This window comes from Camelus dromedarius, chromosome 34, assembly GCF_036321535.1.
Source record: "Camelus dromedarius isolate mCamDro1 chromosome 34, mCamDro1.pat, whole genome shotgun sequence".
NCBI lineage: Eukaryota > Metazoa > Chordata > Mammalia > Artiodactyla > Camelidae > Camelus > Camelus dromedarius.
In genome coordinates, this window is record NC_087469.1 from 9,365,137 (window position 1) to 9,390,473 (window position 25,337).

The following is a 25,337-nucleotide window of genomic DNA, read 5'->3' on the forward strand; positions in this document are numbered from 1 at the left end:
GTCGGGCCGAGGTCGGGCATCGATTGGCCCTGCCTGGCGCAGCCCCGGCCCCTGCGGCGGACTGCGGTGCTCATCAGACCTGAGCAGTCGCTCGGCCTGCGCTCGGGGAGGGAGCCAGGTGAGCCGCCTGGGAAGGCGGGGCGCGGTGGTGTGGGGATGCTTAGCCACCCCAGTTTCCCGGATCCCTTCCTCTTCTGCCCAAATCCGGAGGAAGGGAAAAGGGGTGTAGGTGGAAGGGGGAATCGGGCTGGAGAGAGACAGGGTCGGGAGAACGACCGTTCCTTTGGGGGAGAGGCACGTGTACCCGAGTGTGTGTGTGTGGTGTGTGTGCGCGCGCGTGTGTGCGTGCGCTGCACGGTTGCACGTTGTGTCTATGTACCTGCAGGCTTGTGCTTGTTTGTCCCATGGAGTCAGCTTTCTGTTCTGCGCCCAGAGAGTGTGCAGGTCCGTCCTGCCTGGGTTTGGACATTGGGCCCGGCCATTTGCGTCCTTGCCTTCACCACTGTGGGTCAATCTCCATTTGTGTTTCCGTGCATGGCTTATTGTTTCTGAAACGTAAATTCCCGGAGGAATTATTAAACGTGTCTGCTCTCACCTGGCTACTAACATCGAGGCCCGCCCCCTTCTCTCGGCAGCCTGGGGCCGAGGCCAGGGCCACTATGGCGCTACCTCCTGACCCAGCTACCCTCCCGCACACACTGCTGCTCCTGCCAGCCCTTCTGAGTTCAGGTACACTCCTGTTCATCCCTTGGCCATGCATTTCTGGGGTCAAATCCCCCTCTCTCCCCTCCTTGCTTGCACCTTCGGTTTGGGTACCCACTCTAGGCCCCAGGCACCAGAGCTGGGTTCCCCTCATCCACCTACTCAGGGTCCAGCCAGTCCCTGCTGAGAGAACCCAGGTACTCTGTCTCTTGGCTTGCTGTCCCACTGTAACGACCTTATCCTGGTCACAGAACAGTACCAAGCTTCCACAGCCCTCCCCAGAACCTGCTGTGTTCCAGGTTGGGGGGAGTTGGCGCCCCAGATTGATGGTCAGACCTGGGCTGAGCAGACACTTCGAGAGAATGAACGCCACGCCTTCACCTGCCGGGTGGCAGGGGGGCCTGGCACCCCCCAGTTGGCCTGGTACCTGGATGGACAGCTGCAGGAGGCCAGCACCTCAAGACTGCTGAGCGTGGGCGGGGAGGCCTTCTCTGGAGGCACCAGCACTTTCACTGTCACTGCCCAGCGGGCCCAGCATGAGCTCAACTGCTCCCTGCAGGATCCGGGCAGCGGCCGGTCAGCCAACGCCTCTGTCATCCTCAATGTGCAATGTGAGTGACCCCGAGGGGGACTGGGGGAAAGGTTCTGTGCAGGGACCCCCAGCAGCCACCACACAGGTGGTCTGATAGGACATTTAACAAACACCGAAGCACTTTGTAAATATTAACTCACTTTATCCTCACAGTAATCCTGGGAGGTAATTACTATTTTCCCATTTTACAAATGAGAAAACTGAGGCACAGAGAGGTTAAGCAATCTGCCTGAGGCCATATATCTGGTAAGTAGCAGGGCCAGGATTCAAATCTGGACATTTTGTTTCTTAATCTTCGTTTATACCAAACAGTTGCCTCTCTGGTAGACCCAGCTATGCTGTTCCCTGGTGCCCCCTCAGGAAAGGTCCAGGCCCCTGGCTCCCTTCTGGATTTGGGAAGAAAGGGCAAGGTCGAGGGGGAAGGGGCTGTGGTGGGAACATACTGGTCTCTGCTTTGCACCAGTTAAGCCGGAGATTGCCCAGGTTGGGGCCAAGTACCAGGAAGCTCAGGGCCCAGGCCTCCTGGTCGTCCTTTTTGCCCTGGTGCGTGCCAACCCACCTGCCAATGTGACCTGGATCGACCAGGATGGGCCGGTGACTGTCAACACCTCTGACTTCCTGGTGCTGGATGCCCAGAACTACCCCTGGCTCACCAACCACACCGTGCAGCTGCAGCTCCGCAGCCTGCCACACAACCTCTCGGTGGTGGCCACCAATGACGTGGGTGTCACCAGTGCCTCACTCCCGGCGCCAGGTGAGCACTCTAAGCCATGGGCCCAGGAAAGCCTCAGGGGGTGTGGGAAATGGGAAGACTTGTTGCCCTTCGGGTGAGTCTGGTGAATGAGCTGTCCCCAGACACCTTGAGCAAGGAGGATAGGGTAGTGACTTGTGGCATCTCAGAGTTGGGGCCCTGCCCACTTGGAACCTAACCAGAGGACGACCTGCAGGGCTCCTGGCCACCCGGGTCGAAGTGCCACTGCTGGGCATCGTTGTGGCTGGAGGGCTTGCCCTGGGCACCCTGGTGGGGTTCAGCACCTTGGTGGCCTGCCTGGTCTGCAGGAAAGAGAAGAAGACCAAAGGTAGGGCCAAAGCAGGGTTGGGGCAGAGGGCGGCCGGGGGAGCGGAGACGAGGTCAGGGAGTGAGTGTCAAGGGCATGGGCAGCCAGTGGAGCTGGGCTGCCAAGTGGTGGGACAGGTCTTCCCGAGCATGGTCATGGGCAAGACCACTTGCACCCCAGGTAGCAGGGCCGGGCACTGGGCACCCAGTCTGGGCATCTGAGAGTCCCCTTGCCTGAGGGCCCTGGGCCTGTGAGGGCAGAGGGCAGAGGGCAGAGCCCCGAGTGGGTGGGCTCACTGAGACAGTGGCATGGTTTCTTTCTCCTCAGGTCCCTCCCGGCGCCCATCCCTGATCTCTAGGTAACTCTTCCTGGGGCTGAGTGGACGGGCACGGAGACGCAGCAGGGGCGGGTGGGATCCTGGAACAGGCCCCAAGCAGGAATCTGCGCCTGCTGGTGCCAGGGCGCAGCCAAGCCTTTGTCCGCCTTGTAGTGACTCCAACAACCTGAAGCTCAACAATGTGCGCCTGCCCCGGGAGAATATGTCCCTCCCGTCCAACCTGCAGCTCAACGACCTGACTCCGGATGCCAGAGGTACACCCAGGACCCTGTTTGCCCCTGCTTTATCTTCAGAGGTGTTCCTGAGAAAAAGAGAGACCCTGGGCCTTAGGAGGGGCTAGACCCCATTGGGCATGTGCCTCGTCCTGGGCACCACCTGCTTCGTCACCCCACAGGGAAACCAGCGGACCGGCAGACAGCTCAGAACAACAGCCGGCCGGAGCTTCTGGACCCGGAGCCTGGTGGTCTCCTTACCAGCCGAGGTATGAGAAATGGGCTTGCTGCCCTCCTCCTCTGCTCCTTGGCCCTTTCACTTGTGCCAGAGGCTTCTGAGTCCCCAAGGGCAGAGAGTGGTCTCCCAACCTCCAAGGAATGGCAGTTACTGAGATTCCTGGCATCTCTGGCCCCACAGGTTTCATCCGTCTCCCAATGCTGGGCTACATTTATCGGGTGTCAAGTGTGAGCAGTGATGAGATCTGGCTCTGAGCTGAGGCCGAGACAGAGGATGCCTTCTTGGCATCTGGACCCCCTCCCGGTCCTCCTCAAAGGCATCCTTTGCCTGGCCACGTTGCCAGCGTGGAGAGGCCACGCCACTGCCACTGCCACTGCCACTTTTGCTTGCCCTCTGGGACACAGGTATCTTTGGCAAGGCTGCCAGCTGGACCTAAGCCCTTGTTCCAACATCAGTTGGAGGCCTATGCCCAGGCCGATGGAGCACTTTGGTGTGCCTGGAGGTTATCCCGCATCTAAGGGTGGGGTGGCCCTGTTGGCTTGGGCCGGCTCCGTGCCCCACAGTGGTACGCTTCAGCACCTGATACAGCAGGCATGGGGCAGGCCTGGTTGGGAAGGCCCTGCACGTCCTGGATCTCCTTCCTGTGCTATATGCAGCTTTGTTCCCTCAGGAAAAAGTAGGACCCTGCTAGCTAGAGAGAACCAAACTGCCCTTTGCACAGGAACCAACCCCTGGCCCAGGGGCACTGGCCAAGCACAAACCAGTCCCTTTTGCTGCATACCTCTCTACTCCCCTGTCCCCGCCTCCTCTTGGGCATCATAAGTTATACATTGGACCTTCTCCACTTCTTCACTGGGCACTAGACGTCCCCACTGGCCTGGCTCCTGGTGGTGCCAGTGCCTGGTGTTAGCATAAGGCAGGAGAACAGTGGGAGGTGAGAAGCCTGCTGCATCAAAACTGCATGTAGCTCTGCATCGTTTCCTTACAGTGTTAGCACTTTAAGCACATCTCCTGGGGAGGGGGTGAGCTAGGGCCCCAGGGCCGTCCATGGCTTCCCCAAGTCTGGCCTTTTAATGATTCACTGTGAGTGCCCTGAGTCCTCAGGGTTGATGGTTTCCCACTTAAAATGTCTCCCCTACCGTGGGACCCCAGCAGGACGCCGTTCCTCCTGTCCCACCCTGTGTTAAGGGGACAGTCAGAGTGGCACATAATTTGACATTGCCAGAAACCTTAGGAAGACATGGGAAAAGGAGGGAGACCACATATCCCAAAACAACCTAAGGACACTTTTGAAAAGCAACATGGAAAAGATCGCAAACGAATAGAGTGCTAAGTATATTTTTCCCTCCTTGATATCTTGTTTTGTAATTTTTCTCATGTTACTGCTAGGACAGTGCTGAGCACACAATAGATTCAATAAACTTGACTGAGTGAATGTTACATGTCTGAATCATTCCTTCAAATATGTTTCTTTTAAATTGAACTATAGTTGATTTACAATGTTGCATTAGTTCAAGTATACAGCGAAGTGATTCAGGTGTATATATATACTTTTTCAGATTCTTTTCCATTATAGGTTATTACAAGATACGGAATATAGTTCGCTGTGCTATACAGTAGGTCCTTGTTTATTTGTTTTACATATAGTAGTGTGTATATGTTAATCCCAAACTCCTAACTTATCCCTCCCCCCACTTTTCCCCTTTGGTAACCTTAAGTTTGTTTTCTATGTGAGTCTGTTTTTGTTCTGTAAGTAAGTTCATTTATCATTTTTTAAGATTCCACACATAAGTGATACCATTTATCTTTGTCTGACTTACTTCACTTAGCATGATAATCCCTAGGTCCATCCATGTTGCTGCAGATGGCATTATTTCATTCTTTTTTATGGCTGAGTAATATTCCATTGTATATATACACCACGTCTTCTTTATCCATTCATCTGTTGCTGAACACTTAGGTTGCTTCCAAGTCTTGGCTATTGTAAATAGTCCTGCTGTGTACATTGGGGTACGTGTATCTTTTCGAATTAGAGTTTTGTCTTTTCTGGATATATGCCCAGGAGTGGGATTGCTGGATCATATGCTAACTATTTTTAGTTTTTTGTGGAACCTGCATACTGTTCTGCATTGTGGCTGAATCAGTTTACATTCCCACCAACAGTGTTGGAGGGTTCCTTTTTCTCCACACCCTCTCCAGCATTTTTTTGTAGACTTTTGATGATGGCCATTCTGACCAGTGTAAGGTGATACCTCATTATAGTTTTGATTTGAATTTCTCTAATAATTAGTGATGTTGAGCATCTTTTCATGTGCCAGTTTGCCATCTGTACTTCTTCTTTGGAGAAATGTCTATTTTGTTCTTCTCCTGCCCATTTTTTGATTGAGTTGTTTGTTTTTTTGATAACAAGCTGTATGAGCTGTTTGTATATTTTGGAAATTAAGCCTTTTTCAGTTGCACTGTTTGCAAATATTTTCTCCAGGCCGTAGGTTGTCTTTTTGTTTTGTTTGTTGTTTCCTTTGCTGTGTGAAAGCTTGTAAGTTTGATTAGATCCCATTTGTTTATTCAAGTACTTTTAAAAATTATTTATTTGCAGGGGATGGTTAATAGAGGTACTGAGGATTGAACCCAGGACCTTGTGCAAGCTAAGCTTGTGCTCTACCACTGAGCTATACCCCTAGCCCCTATTCAAGTGTGTTTTTTAAATGAAATCTTTAAATCACACAGCAGAGAAAACATAGCAAACACATGTGTACCCACCATGCAACTCTGTTGAATCTTAACACTTTACCTGATTTGCTTCAGATCTTTTATGTTTAAAAATAAATATTATTTCTTTAGAGGGGTGGGTATAGCTCAGTGGTAGATTGCATGCTCATCATGCATGAGGGTCCAAGGTTCAATCCTCAGTACCTCCACTTTAAAAAAAATCAGAAGAAAAATATTAAAAAATAATAAATAAATATTATTTAATTACACTGTTCCCGGTGACAGAGCTGACATTTTCTATTTCAGGCATGCTAGGGGATCATAGCTATGCCCAGTGCCTGATTAGCACTTGGTTGATACCACTTGGCAGCCTCTTCCTGTCACAGGATACAGCTAAGCCATGCTGAGCCCCTCTGCCCTGACCACGGGTATGGAAGACTCAGACTAGGCTGTGATTTTTCCAAAAAAATTTTCTGGGGGATCATGAGGGGAAAAAAGACTAGAAACAGGATGAGTTATTTGAGGGCAGGTTGGCTTCCAGCCATGCCATTTCCTCACCTTTCTTGTTCAGTGTTTTCCTCCATGGGAATGGCTAGGCCTGCCCCAGCCTCCCGAGAGAAACTGATTTTGCATGTAAGTTCCTTCGTGGCTCCAGGACTTTCAGGAGCCAGGGTGGCTCACTGTCATTTCTGTTCCCCTTGGGAGGTCCTGGAATGCCTTCCTTGATGTCTCTTAGGCAGGTCTACAAGCCCTGAGCAGCTGCACTCAAGGCTGGACTCTAGCAGAAGGGTTTGCTCTTCCTGGCAAATCTCCATCCTTGCAAGTGTTTGTTAAGGGGTAGACTTTCAAACTAGTGTCCCAATTTTGCATACACATCCCTTAGATCAGAGATTCCTTGTTCCTTTGTTAAGTTAAAGACCCCTTGGAGAATCTGATGAAAGTTAAAGACTCTTTTCCCAGAAAATGTAGGTTAAGAAAGCCCATCAAATTACAACATGGATGAACCTTGAAAGCGTGAAATGAAAGAAGCCAAACCCAAAAGAACACGTATGACTCCACTTATAAGAAATGCCCAGCATAGGCAAATCTACAGAGACTGAGAGTAGGTTAGTGCTTGCCAGGGGCTGGGCAAGGGAAGAATGGGGCATGACTGCTAATAAACATAGGGTTTCTTTCTGGAGTGATGAAAATGTTCTGGAATAAGTCTGGTGCACAACTTTGTGAGTAGACCAAAAACCACTGAATTGTACACTTTATAAGGGTGAATTTTATGATATATGAATTATGATAATTTGATTTGTACATTTCACCATATACAAATTTCACCTGACAAATGAACCATAAGTAAATATTAATGTATTTTACTTTATATTAATCCAGTTAATTATATACATGCTGAAATGTTTAGGGGCAAAGTGCATTGATGTCTGCAACTTACTTGAAATGTATCAAAAAATAAGATAGACTGATGAGTAGATAGAGAGGTATGGATATGTGATAAAGCAAATTTAGCAAAATGTTAATTATAGGATTTAAGTGGTGAGTATTTAGGGTTCACTATACAGTTCTTCCAAAATTCTTCGATAATTTTCATATATTCATAATTCAAATTGTAATAAAACTCATGACAGAATTCCTTATAAAATAATCAGGGGATCCCTCATCTAGTTGCTTCTGTGATGTTTCTGAAATCTTTTTGATCTTTCTAAAGATCATGGAATTTTCAAGCCTTACCAATGCCCCTGACATGACAGTTCCCTCTTTCCTGGGAAAGAGCACCAATTTTTAGTATATTTCAGTCATCTAATCTTTAATCTTTAATCTTTACCCTCTAATAATAATAGGCAGGTTTCTAGTGACCTTGAGCTGGAATGTGAGGAGTCCAGCATTTGGGTGGGCAGCGCTCAGGCTGTGTTTCCCACTGGGACTGTTTTACTGAATTTCTCCAGACACAATAGACTGTTAATAAAGACTTGTAAAAATTAACGTTCAACTTTGTACATTGCTGTAGGAGTGTACATGGTGCAGCCACTGTGGAAGATAGTCTGGCATTTCCTCAAAAAGTTAAACATAGAATTATCCTATGATCCAGTAATTCCACTTCTAGGTTTATTCCGCAAATAATTGAAAGCAGCACTTCTCTGAAGGAGATTCAAGGCTCTGTTGAATGGACTAGGGGTGAATCCCAATGGCCTTAGCTTGTTGAAAAAAGCCAGGGATGGCTTCACTGTTTAAAATGGCCCCCCGCTGAGGTGCTGGCTCGTGTTCCTAAGTGCTGTAAGGCTGCGACGTGCCTTATGGGGAAAGTGTGTTAGATAAACGTCACTGTGCGTGGCTTACAGGGCTGGTGGCTGTGAGTTTGGTGAATCAGAGGTTGGCTGACGAAAATGTTACGACAGAGGCACACAGGAACCTCACGCTGTGTTGCCCCTAGGAGCAGTGGTTCGGTATTTGCTAACTCAGTGTTCTCGGTGGTGACTTTCTGGAGCGTAACTCCCGTGAATAACGAGGATCGACTGCACTTACTGGTGCTGAGAGCCGGCTCTAGCCTGAAAAGGCAATCTGACAGTTCCCTGAACACCTAACAGGGGATCTGAGTTCCTGTCACGTTTTGCCCCTCTTTTTCCCTCTAAGTGAAACGTGAGCATGGATGGTACCCATCTGAGAGCGGCACCTGGTCCCAACATGGTGACCACCTGAGGCTAGAGCTCAAATGCTCCTCAGATCCAAGCATGATGTGACCATCAGAGTAGGCTTACGGGTCTGTAAGAGAGGATTCCCCTCCTGACCATGTGTTCCTTGTATATATGTATTAGGTGGACAATGTAGCATTTTAATGTAACTTTCTCCTCTAAACAAGTCTCACCCCACTTTCCCCCTATATCAGTATTTGGCTCCATTATCCATCCAGCTGCTCAGGCCAAAAAAGGGCTGTTTTTTCAGCCCTTCTGATGCTTTTGTAACCAAATGCCCATATTTAACACACTTTGTTAAAAATAACTACGTTTCTGACTTCCTGAGTGGAGCTTAGCTTATAGAACCTCCAGAGTATTTCCTGAATCTGTCCATCTCTCCTGCTACCACTACTCCCAAACACCATCATCCCTCACCTGGCTGACCGCAGTAGCCAGGCTCCCTGAGACCACAACCAGACAGACAAGTCTGGCGCTAGACGGGCTGGTGGCCTGTAAGGCGGGCAGCACTACCTGGTGAGAGACCCCCAGAAAAAATAAGTTCTGGGAGAAAAATGCTTCCCCCCTACACCAGCCTTGCAGGACTGGGGTGTGATTTCATTTCACAAAGTTGATTTGGTTACTATTCACGTAATGCCTATTCCTAGGCCAAGTTTCTTATCTCTGCCTATGCTCAGTCTGTCTTCTCTCTTTCATATTAAAGAATAGCAGGGTAACCTGAAAGATAAGAGCATTTTATTTGTATCATATTTGTCAACTAACTTTAAGACTGAAAGAAATAATTCTATTGCTATCTCCAGAAGAACATCTTTAACCCTTCCCCCCAACCTGAGCATCCTCGGAGCCCAGAAATTCCAGTTCTTCTAACTCGAATCCTCACAGCGGTGTGGATGCATGATTCCCTTGGGAAGGGAATCCGAGACGGGCATCAGCCGTCTAACAACCATGTGCAGTGCTTTCTGGCAGAGAAGGGGGTAGGACATGCACTGTTACCAAGTCAAGCTGTGAGGGGGGCAAGGACGCCAGGTGGCTGACAACGATTCCTCCTTCTAAGATGGCGTAGAGTAAACAGCTCAGCCTTGAAACAGAGCGACATGGGAGGTGTCTCAGCTGAAGGTTAATGTCTCTGCATCTCCAGCTTGGGAGGTGGAGTTGGATGGAGGGGTGAATGCTTTCTTGCCTTCAGCTAGAGCTTTAAAATGCTGCAAGAACAGAGGAGAGGGAACGTGGAGCACTTGGGATATGCTAGTTACTGCATTTTAGCAAGAACTAACCTCTTTACAACGCTTTAAGTTCCCATTTTCTCCCATTTCTACTTCCAGAACAATTCCTTGGTGTTGTCTTTGAAAAACAGCTAAAAACTTGCCCAACCTCCTTCAAAAATGAACCCCTTTTTTCCTTGCTTCCTGCTTCCATTCATTAGGCCACTTGGTGCTCTTGTAAGAATGCGTGTCCACGGTAGAGCCTCACCTAGTCTTGTCCAAGGGCCACATCTCTCTGCTCCCTCCCCTTCCTCTGAAAGCCCCACCCCTGCCTGCTCTGCAGTCCTCTTCATTATGGGGAAGGTAACGTAACTCCAGGCAGAGACATACTCCACGGTCACAGCCCAGGACCACAGCAGACCCAGAACAGTGGTGACGGCAGCAGTCCTCACTACGCCTCAGCCAGTCTCCAGTGCTCGTCTTACCTGTGAGTTCTTGAATTCCGAGTAGAGGGAAAAGAGCAGATGGAGGGACTGAATCCGACTCTTGTAGACAGGGATGTCTAGGATGGCTGAAACCGAGAACTCCCGTGAGTAGAAACAAACCAACCCAGGAATTATGGGGCATTTCTGTTCACGATAGCCAACTCTCTCCCAAATGAGATATGCTACTATCACCTTGGGGGTTAAATACCTGGCAGGTAGTCACATAAACCCAAATACCACCCTCAAGTGCTGCCGAACAGCACAAACAGCTTAAAGTGAAGGCTGTAACTCAGCGTAAACAAGCCTTTTCAACAGCCCACAGTGAATTTATCCAGAAACGGGGTCAAGGAAGGGCTGGAAGAGCTTACCACAGATCATGTCAATGTACTCTGCCAGGCTGCAGTCGATCTCTGCTGTGGGCAGGCTCACCTAGGAGGGGCGTGGGATGGACCCAAGTCAAAAGGCTGAAATCTCAGTGGTCCTCGCATCACTCTCTTTCTCTGAAGGAAAAGTGCTCTGAGCTTAAGGGGTGTTATGAGCTGAGCTGTGTTCACCTTCAATTCATATGTTGAAGTTCTAACCCCTAATGCCTCAGAATGTGACTATATTTGGAGATACGGTTGTAAAAGAGATAAAGTTAAAATGAGGTCACTAGGGTGAACCCTAATCCAGCATGACTGGTGTCCTGAAAAGAATAAACTAGGACATGGACACACACGGGGAAGATCACGTGAAGACACAGGGAGAAGACGGCCAAGGAGAAAGGCTCTAGAAGACGTCACCTCTGCTGACAGTCTGATCTCCAACTTCCAGATGGCAGAAGTGTGAGAAAATAAATTTCTGTTGCTTAAGCCACCCAGTCTGTGGGACTTTGTTATGGCAGCCCTAGCAAATAATACAATGCACCTTTTTTTTCCCCCTGATCAGTAAAATAGAATTGGTCATACTCATTAACCACCAATGTAGTAGATAATGTAACAGGATCAAAAGATTTTGTAAGTAAAATACACAGCTGTGCAGTCTTCCTCTGTGTATTTGTGAAGAAGAAACTGGTTATGGCCAAGTATTTGTAGTTACTTGGTGTTATAAGGCCTGATGGTCCTTGGACATCACAAGAACAGAAGAAATGGACATGACATCTCAGATGACAGGCTCCGGATCAAAACCATTCATACTGTAAGTTTAAAAACCATTGGCTTCTTAAAAGTTTTTCATTCTCTTTTTACAAACATCAAGGTGTATATGGTTCTGCAACTTCCTTTTTCTACTTAACATGTCATTGATATTTCTCTGTATAAGAGCAAAATAAGGCCAAATATATTCCATTGTGTAAGTATTTCACTGAATGGATGTACTACGATCTATTCAATTCCCTAATCAGATATTTTCCCTCAACTATAGCATTTTAAATGCTTTGAGACGGGATTGTTTTCAAATTCTTTGCTTTTATAACAATTTCTCAATAAAAATGCCCCCCCCCCAAAAAAAACCCTCTGTCTTCATGGAGCTTATACTTTAGTAGGGAGAAACAAAAAAACAAAGTAAGTATAGTATGTTAGAAGGTAAGTATCATGGAGAAAAAGCAGGGAAGGAGGCTGGGGAACGCGGAGTAGCAATTTGAAACATCACAGCCAGGAAGGACCTGTTAATATCTTTGTTCTCTTTTCTTGATATGTAAGAGCTCTCTGCTTGGATAGTAATGTTGTCACATACATATATTTAAGTAATTTTTCTTGGTCCATCACTTTGTAAATTTGTTTATGGTAACTACCGGTACTTAGAATTTTTTTATTTATATGAATCTAAACTGTCACATTTTCCCCATGATGACTTTTAAGAATCTTATTATGCAAAAAAACACCTATCTAACAGCATTAAATTAAGTATTTCTCCTATTTGTAAAAATAGTACTTATATAGCTTTATTTTTACTTTAACTGCTTAATTCATTGGGAATTCATTTATGCATATGGTTGAGACTTAGATCTATGTAATTTTTCTCAAATGGCTGGCCAGTCATCTAATCACAACCCATTCTATCTCTAATTATTTAAAATGCCATCTTTCTTTTTATTTATTTATAACACCTTTATTGTGGTATGGTTCCTGTATAGAAAACTATACATATTTCAAATGTACAATTTGATGAATTTTGATATATGTATATATACCCCAATGAAAGCACCACCACAATCAAGATAGCTAATATTTCCATCACTCCCCAGGAGGTGCAATTTTCGAATTCCCAATTTATTTATCCCCTCTCACACTCTTTACCCACTGGTAATGGTAAGTTTATTCTCTATGTCTGTGAGTCTGTTTCTGTTTTGTAAGTAAGTTCATTTGCGTTTTTTTTTTTTTTTTTAGATGCCACATATAAGCAATATCACATGGCATTTTTCTTTCTCTTTCTGGGTTACTTCACTTAGAATAATGATCTCCAAGTCCATCCATGTTGCTGCAAATGGCATTATTTTATCCTTTTTTATGGCTGAGTAATATTCAGTGCTATCTTTCTCACAACAAATTCCCACATTCACATGGGTTTCTGGATTGTTATGTGCTGCTCATCTAGTACATTACTGATTTATTGACTACAGCTTTATAATGTGTTTCTACTGTCCAGGAGGGCAAATCCTCCATTATTTTGTCCTAAAATTTTCATGATTAGTCTTAAAAACTGATGCTTTCAGATACACTTTGTTACCAAATTTTTGATTTCTAAAAAATGCAGTTAAAATCCTAACTGAAACGGCATTACTTACATAGGGCACTGGGGAGGACAGATGGTGCTGAGACTGATCCTCCCTTCCAGGAACATGGCTTGACTCCTTACTCACTCAGAGCTTGTGTCATGCCCTTCATTAAAGTTTTATCATCTGTTTTCAGAAAGGTCTTACCATTTCCCATTAAGTATATTCCTGGGAACTTTTTAAAAATGTGGGGTCATTATGAATGGGACATCAACTTCTCAGAATAGCACATATACCTCTGTGGTGAAGGTGGAATCTAAATTAGTAATACCGGAAGGACATATGTTCACCCAAAGGGATGTATTAGAATGTTCACAGTAATGCTACAGAGTAATCTGTAGTAACTCGAAACTGGAAACCAGCCAAATGGCTATCACAGAATGGATAAATAAACCGTCATATATTCAAATAGTAAAATGCCATACAGTAATGAGAACAAATGTCCAACCACAATGTATGAAAGAATATGGATGAATCTCCATATGGGTGAACAATACAGAAGAGCAAATAAATAGAACACAAAAGAATATGATTAGACTTAGATAAAATGCAAAATATGCAAGCCTAACCTATGCGGTTAGACGTCAGAGTAGCAGTTACACTGGGAGGTGGAGGGGGCTTCCAGGATGCCAGCAACGTTCTGTTTTTGATCTGATGTGTTGGTTGTAATTGGTAACAATCAGTTGGTACTAATTCATCAACACTTATGCATATGTTCCTGATTCTATACTATACTTCAATTAAAAAGTTAATGATAATGATAATATAGGAAGAGAGAAGACATTGGGACCTAGAATGAATGCCACACTTTCTGCTACCTTCTACTCACCTTTCCCAAAAGTTCTTCAAACTCTGGAGACCATTCTTGCATCAACGTGTCAATATCCGGCATAGGCCTGAAAGTGCAGAGGTAAATATGAACCAACAACACTGATCGTCACAGCAACCTCTGCATCACGATATTCTAGGATGAAGGGAGGTCCTCAATCTGGCACATTAGGATTTCAGGAGAACAAAGATGGGCAGGCCAAACTTACCCAAGGCCTAGGGTTTGGAGAAGCTGGCTAAGTAATAATACCAGATAAAGCACAATATTTATGTCTGCAATCTTAGCCAGTAGCTTCCAGGATCTATAAGTCCTAGGTTGATCAAATATGTCCCAGCCTTGGGGCTCCCTTCTCAGAAGCAATGGCTTCATAGGTGAAGGTTACCATGGGTTACCAACGTAAAGAATGTGCTGTTTCTTACCTGGTGTAGTGCACAGTCGCAGGGGGCTTGGAACGGTGTAATTCAGAGATGCTCTCAATCCATGTGTCAATAGCCTTGGGATTCTTTTCTGCGTCTTCCAGGCTCTTTACTTTCATATGTTGCTAGAAAAATACAGGGAAAGCCTGGCTTATGGCACTGAAGGTGCTCTTTTGTTTTTACAGAGTGGCTCATCATATGCTGCTACTTCATATTCAAGGTAGCTGATGAAAAGGGAAGCCTGACAGCAGCCAAATGAAGATTACAGGAAACGCTGGGAAAATCTGGAGCCAGGGGAAGGGGGCAGTCAATAGGATGGGAATGACCACAATGAGATACCATTTCACACCTTCTGGGATGGCTAGAATAAAAAGGACAGACAGTACCAAGTGTAGGTGAGGATGTGGAGAAACTGGAACTCTCATTCATTGCTGGGGGCATTGTAAAATGACTTAGCCTCTTTGGAAAATAGTTTGGCAGTTCCTCAAAATATTAAACAGTCACCAGATAGCCTAGCAATCCCACTCCTGCCTATATACCCAAGATAAATAACAATATACGTCCATGAAAAAACTTTCAGATGTTCATAGCAGCATTATTAATGAAAGGGGAAACAACTGGTAAATGGATAGATAAAATGTGGTCTGTCCACATGGTGGAATACTATTCAGCCATAAAAAGGGAATGAAGTAGTGACCAGGGTGGAGGAACAGGGGGAGTGAGGAGTGACTACTAATGGGAATGGGTTTCTTTTTAGAATGATGAAAATGTTCTTAAATTAGATAGTTGTGATGGTTGTAAAACTCTGTGAATATACTAAAAAAAAAAAAATCACTGAATTGTACAATGTAAAAGGGCAAATTTCATAGTACGTAAATTATATCTCAGTACAACTGTTATTTAAGGTAGGTCTGGCTGAAACTATAGCCATCCCTCTTAACAGGCAGTAAGTCAACTGAGGCCTGTACTAGGCTACTTACTGTGATGTTGTGCTGTTTGGAATTCTCTGTTAACCAAAGTGAAAGCACTGTAGGGTCTGACTGCTTCGTAGAAGGCTCATCCAATACCAATAAGCCAAGGTTGTCAGGCTTTCCATCAGGACGTGGAACCTGGTTAGGAGAAAGGTAATAAAGCAGAGGAAAAAAAATGGGAGGGACATAAAAAGGTCACACTTGTTTCCAAAAAGCTGAAGACAAAGAGCTCTTCTGGTTCATCATTATCACTAGTATTAAAAAGCATGCCTGTAGATCATGCTGCACTAAAATACGATCTAGAAAAAAAATATATGGTCTATAGGACCTTAACTATAAAGCTGCAATCATAGGTAATTAGGAGGCAAATATATGACAGATTTTTAACACATAATGAGATAATTACTACCTAATAGCAATGAGTATAATTTGGAGTTGAAAAAAAGTTAAGAACTCCAATGAAATGAAGACTATATATCAAGGTAGCCAATGCTAGTCAAGGAAATTAGTGGAGCTGTTAGAGTGATGGAGGGGTCAGAAGAAACACCTAAGGAGTCATTTGTAGGATGTTCTCACTGTACCTTTAAGAATGCATCAATATCCCCAACAGCTGGGATAAATTCAGGAATGAAAGGTTTCAGTTTGTGGTCCAGGTCAATCAGCTGAGGTGTGTACCTAGGAGATACGGGAAGGTGGAGACAGAGAAACTTATGTTATTATTCATGCTAAACAAACCTAAGGGGAATGGCCATGTTTTGGACCAGAGGAAGGAAAGGGCAAGGCAGGGCTGGGGGTTATGGCGGGAGGTCCTGGTACTCACCGATTGATGTACTGGAAGAGTTCCTTAATCTCAGCAGAAACTGGCAAATGCTCATAATCCGCAGGATCATAGGCCCTGGAGAAGGAAAACGTGGTTCAAGAACGCCAGAGAAAAGCAGGTGCTGCTGAGCTCTGGTTCAGCCTGTGTCACTCAGCACAGGCGCGTGACTCTGAACCTAGTTTCTGCTCCACCCACATCTGCCTTTCCTGAGTGGCTTGCAAGGCAACTTTAAAAATGATTATAATTAGCTCCAAGTTATCTCTGATAATGAAGAACAGGGTCACAGAAAATGCAGAACATAATTTAAAAAAATTTTAGAATGTAGCAGAAATTTTTTTGAATGAAAGGGATGAAGAAAAAAGATGGAATGAAGTTTTAATTTCTGACATGAAAATGTTTTGCCCCAAGAAAAAAAGGAATTTTTACAAGGATGTTTCTCAGTGCTATGTATAAAAGTAAAAAGTTAGAAGCAAATAAAAAGTCCAACACTTTTGAGAGATGGTTAGATATGTCAAGTTGAATACTGCAGTTATTAAAAGGTACTTGTATTAATACATAAAATGTATGAAAAACCTGTAGAGCACATATTAATTACTGCAAGTAAAATGTAATGAACAAAGTATACAAGTGATTTGGAAAGTTATTTAAGACTCTTCTAAAAAAAATATTCTTCTGGGGAGAACTGCTTAACAAAAAAACTTAATAGATTAATGACTTCAAGTTTACATTTTCCCAGACTATAATTTATGAAAGCAGGATCATGAAGTAAATTGGGGAGCATGGAAAGTCAGTCAGGTAGTGAACATTTGCCTAATTTATTTAGTGTCTACCTGCAGGTGGATAATCCAAAGGGAACTATTTTTACTTTTATTAAACTACTTTTATTCAATAAATGATGCTTGCACATGATAGAAAATAAAAGGTACAAAATGTATACAGTGAAAAGTTATGTCTCCCTTCCACCTCTGTCCCCTTGCCACCAAGTTCCCTTCCCAAGAGTAATCAGTATTATTAGTTCCTAGTGTATCTTAGAGATAGTTCATGCAATATTTGTTTTATATACATGGTAGCACAGCATAAAGACCTCTATACCTTTTTAAAATGTAACAACTCTCTCGGAGATTGTTCTTTACCAGCGCATAGAATGCTGCCTCATACATTTTAACGGCTAGAAGGGATTCCACTGATTGGCTAGATCATCATTTATTTAACCAGTAATTGTATTTTAAATGAATGGGTCTTAGAATCCACTTTGATTATAACCCACAGGGGTGGGTCATGATTAGTCTAGCACCAGGGCTGGAACAGGGTGAGGGGAATTTTTCCTTAACCATCATCCAGGAACATCTTGCCTCAACATGGGGCTCTGGAAGCACCTATTCTCTACCTGTCCTAGTACGCCCTGTGCATGTATGTCCTTGCTAAACAGAAATGCTCTGGTATATGTATAAGTGATCTCCTCTTCCCTAGAACGTGACCTCCTTGAAGCCAGAGACCACCAGTTAAACTAACTCAGCAAATCCTCATGATATCTCTGAGCGCACAAATGGTGCAAGTGACATCACAGGACTCAGTGAGGCAGTGGAGCCAGAAAAGAAGGAAAACTCCTTATGCTGGGTTTCTGAGCCATCTGACAATCCTAAACAGAGGAGAGCATGAGAGCCGCTGGAATTTAACTTCTCACTGACGCCCTCCCGTCCAGGGTTTGAAAGGAGGCGTTTCCCTCCTGGGCAGGTAGGTGGGCTTTCCTCACCCCTCCAGGGGGGCCCCGTGCTCCTCATCGTCGTCATCGTCATCGTCAGAATCAGTTTCCGAGGAGTCGTTGTCATCGTCATCGTCGTCGATTTCGCTGAAGCCCCGCTGAGGCGTCAGCCGTGAGGTCTTCTTCTTCTCCTGAGATCGGGCAGAGGAAGCATGAAAGTCCACATAAGGAGAAGTTTAGGGCGCCTATGGCAGGTTCTCTCCTAGTGCTTCAACCAGTGCCCTCCCGCCTGGCACCAGTTCGCAAGAAAGAGAAGGAAGCACTCCCCAGAAGGGCCTCGAGAACCTCCTTCTGCTCCTACTTAGCTACAAACTGAGTCCCCACTTTCTATAACCACAGTTTACTTCTCCACTTGAGGCCTGGGTATAAATCTTATCCATCATGTATCTAATTTACCTGTTACTTAGGAGAGTCTGAGAACTCTGCATAAACTTTATCCAGTCAGTTTCAACTCTAAAACTTAGGGAATTTTTAAGAAGAAGGCAACTAACTAAATAGTTATTTGGGGAGGAAATGGGGGAAGATGAAGTGGGAAAGACAAACTTTAGGGGATCTTAACACTCACAAAGATTACAGGGATGAAATCTAGTATTTATTTTGCAGGACTGCCCAGTAAGCTGCTTGTAACTATCAAAAGAAGTAAGTTGATAATCAATGCCACGCCTGAATTCTGACCAGCAGTTCCTGAGACTATGGGTTTTCCACTTCCACTCAATGGGTATCTGACCTATTCATGTTTCTCCTTCCTTCCCTGGTAAGTTAAATGCAATGGCTGTACATTATATCTCAAGATTGAGAGACTCTTCTGTTCTTGGCATTACAACCCGCCTTTCTGAGTTTCCGGTTCTCTGTGTACCATCCTACCCTCTCAAGCCCATGAGAAGGGGTCTGGTGGTGCCTGTGCAAGGGCAGTTGGGACAGGGTCCATGTCTTTGCCTCCAGGGCCTGGAGCCTGTGGCGTGCCCTCACTTAGGACCTGAAGGATGACTGGCCCCCTTTAAAAACAGGTTTTCAAGCTTAGTTTCCAAATGTCATATGCCTTACATGGAGATTAAGAAATGTTTGGTTCTAGTTTTAAAAATTATTTAATGTCTCTTTTACATTAAAGCAGCTAATGGCATATAAAATTGTGACACATTACAGGACATCAGAAACTTCTTTGGGTCACATTTTCCTCTAAGCATAACACAGATTTATTACACAGAGAAAAATATGTTTTAATTAACCTGTAACAGGTGTGATAGGTGACGCAGTTGCAGAATTTGCCTTATTGGTATACAATTGATAAGAATCAGTGACTATGCCTTATTGGTATATAATCGATAAGAATCTCCAATAGTGTTCTTTCCTAATTCATAATCTGCTAAAATTATTTTTGGTCATATGGGAAGCAGTCTGGCAAAGGGAGCTTTTTAAGAATACTGTCAACTTAAAGACTATTCAGAAATGGATCCTTTTGGCTGATTCTGGGAACATATTAAATTGGAAAGATAAATGAGCTTTGAATATTGACTATATCATGATGAAGAATAAAAAAATTTAGGATGAATATACAAAATTAGGAGGTCAATTTAAGAAAATTGTTCACTTTTTATCTGTCTGCTTCTTCAAAGCTGTGTTTTGCAAAATTTGCATATCACAGACAAGATGCCTAAAAAATTACTTCGTGGGTAAAATGTAAAACAGCACACTAGTCACAAAGCAGGGCTATCTTAAAACATTACCTTTTAGGCTTTCGACAAAATTTGTCTCTATCTTTCTGCATTACTTCAAATGTTCTCCTTCATCTGAGGTTTCAAAACTCCCGTTCTTGAGGGACAGTTAAAATGTAACCATTGGACCACGTGCTAAGGCTGAACACATGGGCTATAAGCAGAGCACATGTGCAGCTTTAAGGCTCTATCTGGCTAGAGCTGTAGGCATCTTCTCATCTTTCTTTCAGAAATGGTGATGCTCTCAGTTCATAGAATAATAACAGAGTGACATCTGGGTCTTAAGACTTCAAAATTAAAGTCTCTTTCACGAAATACTGTTAGTATCACAAGTGCTGACAAATGCCAAGACCAGTCATTCCAAACTTGCTTTATCATAAGAATTACTTGGAGTGCTTGCTAAAAATACACACTTCCAGGCTTTGACCTGCAAGCTTCTGATGAGGTGTAGTTCTGGGTGGGGACTGGTAATCTGTTGTTTTTTCTTTTTTTTAAATAAGTACCTAACTTGATTCTTATGACCAGAAAAGTCTGTGAAATACCAGCTTATGTTATATGAAATTCCTCAAAAGTCAGCTGTAATAGTAGGCTTTATTCCTGAAGGAGAGTCAAAATCTTAAGGCACTTTGCTCTTGCTTGTTGTCCATGAGCTCAAAAGTACCCGACCGCTGGAGGTGAGTATTCAAGAAATGTCTGCTACTGAACTGGTGCCATTTCAAACTAACTACTGAAAACTCAAAGCAGGAATTTCACAAGAAGCTGCAGGTTATACTGCACCTTGTTATTTTCCTCTTCATACTCCTCACTGCTTTTATCGGCCATAGTCTTGTCAGGAGGATGCATGGAACGAGGAAGTCCTTGGAAGAAAAGTTTCCCCTTTAGGTTATTGTTCAAATGATTTTTAAATGCAAATATTTTTAGTTTATAGTACTTTATGCTCTAACCATTTTTTGGAACAGGGTTTATAAGAACATTTAGCTGAAAGATAGGAAGCTGAATTCTAGTCATGGCTCCATCAATTCAATTTAAGATATATTTGCTAAGCATTACTGTGCTTAAGGCATTGGGTTAGACATTACACTAATTGATTATCTGCCATTACATAAATAGTCTAAAATCTGCCCTTAGTTTTACACATTGGTGAAATGAGGTTGGTAATCAGTAAAGCAACAAGAGTGCTATAGTCAGAAGACTGGGTTTACTGGACAACTCTATTGCTTGGATAAAATGACTTAACCTCCCTGAGTTTCAGTATTCCCACCTCTAAATGGGGTCAGTAATATTCCTCACTCAGGACTGTTGTAAGGATCAAATGAAAAAATTTATGTGGAAGGACCTGATCCAGTTCCTGGCAAATAACAGTCATAAATATGAATCTACAGCATGAATGAACCTTGAAAACATTATGCTAAGTGAAATAAGCCAGAGAGGAAAGGACAAATATTGTATGATTCCACTTATGTAGTACTTACACTAGGTAGTTCATAGATGTTACCAGGGGCTGGGGGAGTGGGGATGGGAATGGAGAGTTACTGTTTAACAGGTATAGTTTCTGTTCAGGGTGATGAAATTGTTCTGGAAATACAGTATGAATGTACTTAACGCTATACTGATTTGTACACTTCAAAACGGTTAAAATGGTAAATTTAATTTTGGGGGGTGGGGGAGGTGATTAGGTTTATTTATATATTTATGTATGTATTAATGGAGGTACTGGGGATTGAACCCAGGACCTAGTGCATACTAAGCACACACTCTACCACTGAGCTGTACCCTTCCCCGCTAAAATGATAAATGTTATGTAAGGCAAATTTACCACGATAAACAAACAATCCAGAGTGTCATCCTTGATTCCTAACTCAAGAGCTAAATCTAATCCATCAGCAAGTCTTAGTGATTCTACTACAACAATACCTGTAGCATTTGCTGATTCTACTTCCTCAAGTCCTCACCACATCCAAGCCACTATCACCTGAGCTCAGTCATTCCAACAGTCCACCAGCTCCCTGCTTTCACCTTTGCACCTTTCGGTCCATTCCACATGTAATAGCAGCACAGCCTCTAAAGCCCCGCTGGTTACATCTCCTTCGTACCTCTGACACTACCTCTGATGCTACTCCCCTCTGCCACACGCTAGTCTCTTTCACGTCCTCACTCTAACCCAAGTTCTTTCTGGCCTTGGGTCTTTTCACATTCTACTTGCTGCTCCCTCTTCCTGGCCTACTTTTCCTCAATGTCTGGATCCTTCTCATCCTTGACGTTTCAAACATCACCTCCTTAGATCTTCCCTGACCCCTCTATCAAAAGTAGATCCCACCCCTCACCAGTATTCTCCATAACATCAAACTCTTTGCTTCCATCAATGCACTAAACACATCTGTAATTATGTTTCTTGATTCATAGGGCATCTGTCTCCCTTAATTACGAGCATCAGGATGGCTGAGTCAATGCCTCTTTTAACACCGTATACCTAGTGCAAGCATAAGGCTGACAGCAGACATTCAAAAAATGTTTGTTGAGTAAATGATGGAGTCAAGTCCTCTAAAACTATTCTGCTGAGATTTTAATTGGATTGCAGGTTAAGGGCAGGTTACTGAAGCATCTTCAAAACTGAGCAAAACAGTTCTGATAAATTAAACAAACAAACAAACACGAACCCCTGGCAGATTGTGGACAGAGCCGTATCATGAAGTAAATGGCGATGGGGAACACTGGTCAAGTTGAAGGAAGAGCCTGCAATCTAGGTGGCTGTATTTTCTCCCCCCTTCCCTAGTCAGAAAACAGAAGCAATGGCAAGTAACTTGACTCTGAAAGCAAACATTTGCTACTATAAAATAGGAAATTCTTGGAGACAGTCATGAATCCATCCTGCTCTTTGTTCTGAGAACCATTTCTCTTCTTTCCTCTTCATTTGTCTCTTACCTTTGTGTCTCGAGGTTGAAGTATAAATACTTGCAACCTCTTCCGAGTCGTTAATCTCTAGACGCTCATCATATGTCTGGTTTTCTACAATCTTGGTCTAAACCAAAGAAGACATGGTTACATAGCTCCTATCACGGGACATTAAGCACTCTGTGGCGAGGTGGATTCCAAACCAGCCCTGGGTCCTCTTCCTTACCCAAGGCATCAGTTTTACATGAAACCTTCACCCCCATTCAAACTTTCCTTAAGGCTTCTTGGCCCCAGGTCCTTCCAACTGGCTGCAGCCCTTACTTAGGAACTGCTGGCAGGCTGGCTGAGGAGTGAGGGAATCGTGGAGAGAAAGGACACCCAACTTCTGCAGCAGCTCCCCAAAGCTGTAAGATACGTGCGCTAAGGCAGAACAGTATTCCCCTGTAGATAGCGGCTCTCTCCTCAGGTTCCGTCAGTTTTCTCAAGGCTGCCAGGGTTTCTCAGGGGTGGCTGTAGGGGCTCTAGAAAGAGTTCTGTCTCTAGGGTCATTTCAGGGCGAGGGTGGGGGTGGGGGAGTTCTCCGAAGAGAGGATAAACTCCAGTCCCTCCGTCCCATCCAATAACCCCGAAAGCACCACCCTCACCTCCACCGCCCACATCTTGTAAGTCGGACCCACTTAGGTTTCTTGGGGAGTAAAGGAAGCAGGATAGTGGCTGATGGCGTGAAGGAAGGGGAGAAGGAACAGCTGTCATGAAGATGGGAAAAGATGGAGAAGGATTAGGGAGAGGGAGAGGGGGCCCTTTCTATTCCTCTTGGGAGGGAGAAAGAGAACTCTCTGCTAGGGTGGGTACGAATTACCTGTAGCCCTTCTGAATCCGTCTCCTCTATATGGAAAGTACCCCAGCCAAGGGCTGAGGTCTCACTCCAATCTCAGCCCAGGCCACTTTAGGGCTCCTACCTGGAGCAACCGGCCTGTTGTCAGTCGCTAAGCAAAAATAAATAAATAAATAAATAAATAAATAAATAAATAAAAATAAAATCGCGAGACTTGCTTTCACTCTCGTGAGACCTTCTCCACTCACTCGCGCGTTATGTCTCTTCCAGCGAAGGATCCAAGGAGGATCGAGGGGTTCCGATAGGGCCTCTCTGGGCATTCAAGTCTCCTGTCTATGGTTTCAATAAATGCGTCGGTGGCGGCATCTAGCGGCCACGAGCGGCAAAGCTGATGAATTTCGGTTCCAATAACAGCCTTACAATCCGGAAAAACGGTCAAGGATCATTGGGCACGCAGTTCCTGCTAAGTCAGTCTAATCAGACTTTTAAGTTTGCCTAGAGTCCCCCGACGCTTTGTATGTCTTTTTATAGCATTTATATTACATTATAGTCCTTTCCCTGAACGGTGTCGAGATTACTAACAAATTTATCTAAATATTTATTATTTATCTAAGATTCAAATTTAACCCATTCCCCTGTATTTTTATTGCTAAAGAAGACTGCTTCTTTAGGGCACGGTCTGTGTCTAATTTTTAAGCGTTCATAGCGTCAGTACATAGTACAGGCACTTTAAAAATACACATTGGGTGGATGAATGAAGGGATGAGTGAAGATATAAAGGACAAATATTTCAAAACTGTAGACATAGTTAATTTGGGGAGCCAGCAGGAGAAAAACAAAGGAAAGAATTTTGGAAATTTGATCCTGAAAACCTGCCAGAGAAAAGTGAAAAGTGGCTTTTAAAAGGAAAATCAGAAACACTTCTGGTTAAAAAGGGAACTGCAAAAGATTAAACAATATTTTGTCATCTGTTATTGCTGATAGTAATGGATATGTATTGTTGAGCACTCAATATGTAGGAGCACTTAGAGTAGATAAAGTTATTTATTATTACATTACCTAACTTCATAAATTTATGAGATAGATGTTACTGCCAATATACAGATTAGGTAACCGAGGTTTAGGAGAGCTAAAGTAACTTACCTAAAGTCACCCAAGCAGTAAGTGCTGAAAATAGTCAAACACAAGTCAGTCTAATTTCCAAGTTTCTGCTTTTAACCATCGTGACATACTGCCTCTAAGGCACTCCACACGAAGCATGCTTGCAGGAGTACTTTTTTCCCCTGCAGTTTAATTCAGCTAAGGTCATATTTCCAAAGAATCAGCCTCAATTGGTCTTTGCTGAACTTCAGTGGTTCATATTGAAGGCCCCTGGAAGCTGCCATGTTAAAGTAATATTCAAGGCAGGATTTTTACTTTTTTTAAATTAAGAATTTGTTCATCTTTTTTTTTAAGTGCTTTTAATAACAAAAATAAACAATACAGTTTGACATATATCCATCCAGACATGTAAAGTTTAAAAGCTTTCCAGCTTTGTAAAGATTCTACTAGAAAGCCATTGGAAATGGAATTGAAATGAATAAGAGTTTGAATTCTATAATGCAGTGCTCAAGAGTACAGGTTGAACAGCCTTTGTTTGAATCCTGGCTTTGCCACTTTCTAGCCCTGAGATGCGTAGTAGAATAGTTTTCTTTGTACCTTGGTTTCCCCACTTGTAAAACGGAGGTATTAATTGTACCTATCTCTGAGAATTCTTGTGAGGATTAAGTGAGATAATCTGTGAAGAATTTAAAGTAATGCCTGGTACATTGTAAGTGTTCTGTAAACATTAAGGAAGACACACAAGATACAGAGGCAGCATGTCATAATGAGAAAAGCTGGGTTTGAATCCTGGCTCTGCTGTATGAGTTTGGGCAAGTGCTTAACTTCTTTGATCCTGAGTGTCTTTATCTGGATTGTTGTAGAGGATGAGAGATAACATGTATAAGGATCTGACATAAAATAAACACTCAGTAAAAGATCACTGTTGATCCAATATTGCAGCAATAATGGATAGACAGTTGAGGTGTAGAGAGGAACTGCTGAATCACATATGCTCTGAGAAGTCTGACGTTTGGCAT

At 43.9% G+C, this 25,337-nt stretch overlaps 2 protein-coding genes across 7 annotated transcripts; one reads left to right on the forward strand and one right to left on the reverse strand.

The window, feature by feature from the left end:
* The first annotated feature begins 67 nt into the window (after positions 1-67).
* TMEM25 (transmembrane protein 25) lies at positions 68-4,579 on the forward strand. Of its 5 annotated transcripts, XM_031443572.2 has the most exons (9): positions 68-118; positions 636-729; positions 1,002-1,313; positions 1,758-2,048; positions 2,242-2,373; positions 2,680-2,710; positions 2,843-2,943; positions 3,084-3,170; positions 3,320-4,579. In XM_031443572.2, the coding sequence occupies exons 2-9, from the start codon at positions 660-662 to the stop codon at positions 3,391-3,393; spliced, it is 1,098 nt and encodes a 365-aa protein (XP_031299432.1). In that variant the 5' UTR covers positions 68-118; positions 636-659; the 3' UTR covers positions 3,394-4,579. The 5 variants fall into 5 exon arrangements, with proteins under 5 accessions (XP_031299432.1, XP_064338173.1, XP_064338172.1 ...); XM_010981374.3 differs by lacking the exon at positions 68-118 and having other exon boundaries at positions 143-729; XM_064482102.1 differs by lacking the exons at positions 68-118; positions 2,242-2,373 and having other exon boundaries at positions 141-729.
* Positions 4,580-9,254: 4,675 nt separating this feature from the next.
* IFT46 (intraflagellar transport 46) lies at positions 9,255-23,512 on the reverse strand. Of its 2 annotated transcripts, XM_010981372.3 has the most exons (13): positions 23,466-23,512; positions 23,242-23,368; positions 22,413-22,509; positions 20,268-20,347; positions 17,770-17,909; positions 16,017-16,091; positions 15,778-15,871; positions 15,206-15,334; positions 14,229-14,350; positions 13,810-13,876; positions 10,597-10,657; positions 10,229-10,314; positions 9,255-9,743 (listed from the first exon to the last, which is right to left on the reverse strand). In XM_010981372.3, the coding sequence occupies exons 4-13, from the start codon at positions 20,331-20,333 to the stop codon at positions 9,648-9,650; spliced, it is 936 nt and encodes a 311-aa protein (XP_010979674.3). In that variant the 5' UTR covers positions 20,334-20,347; positions 22,413-22,509; positions 23,242-23,368; positions 23,466-23,512; the 3' UTR covers positions 9,255-9,647. The 2 variants fall into 2 exon arrangements, with proteins under 2 accessions (XP_010979674.3, XP_031299430.2); XM_031443570.2 differs by lacking the exons at positions 22,413-22,509; positions 23,242-23,368; positions 23,466-23,512 and adding an exon at positions 22,148-22,351.
* Between the last annotated feature and the right edge of the window lie 1,825 nt (positions 23,513-25,337).

Coding starts and splice junctions, on each gene's coding strand:
- TMEM25 (XM_010981374.3), top strand. CDS start 405: ATGGAGTCAGCTTTCTGTTCTGCGCCCAGAGAGTGTGCAGGTCCGTCC. Junction 730..1,001: donor GCCAGCCCTTCTGAGTTCAG/GTACACTCCTGT, acceptor GCTGTGTTCCAG/GTTGGGGGGAGTTGGCGCCC. Junction 1,314..1,757: donor TGTCATCCTCAATGTGCAAT/GTGAGTGACCCC, acceptor GCTTTGCACCAG/TTAAGCCGGAGATTGCCCAG.
- IFT46 (XM_031443570.2), bottom strand. CDS start 22,178: ATGATACGGCTCTGTCCACAATCTGCCAGGG. Junction 16,092..17,769: donor CACGGGGCCCCCCTGGAGGG/GTGAGGAAAGCC, acceptor TTCCTTCTCCAG/GGCCTATGATCCTGCGGATT. Junction 10,658..13,809: donor TTGAAGAACTTTTGGGAAAG/GTGAGTAGAAGG, acceptor CGCCCCTCCTAG/GTGAGCCTGCCCACAGCAGA.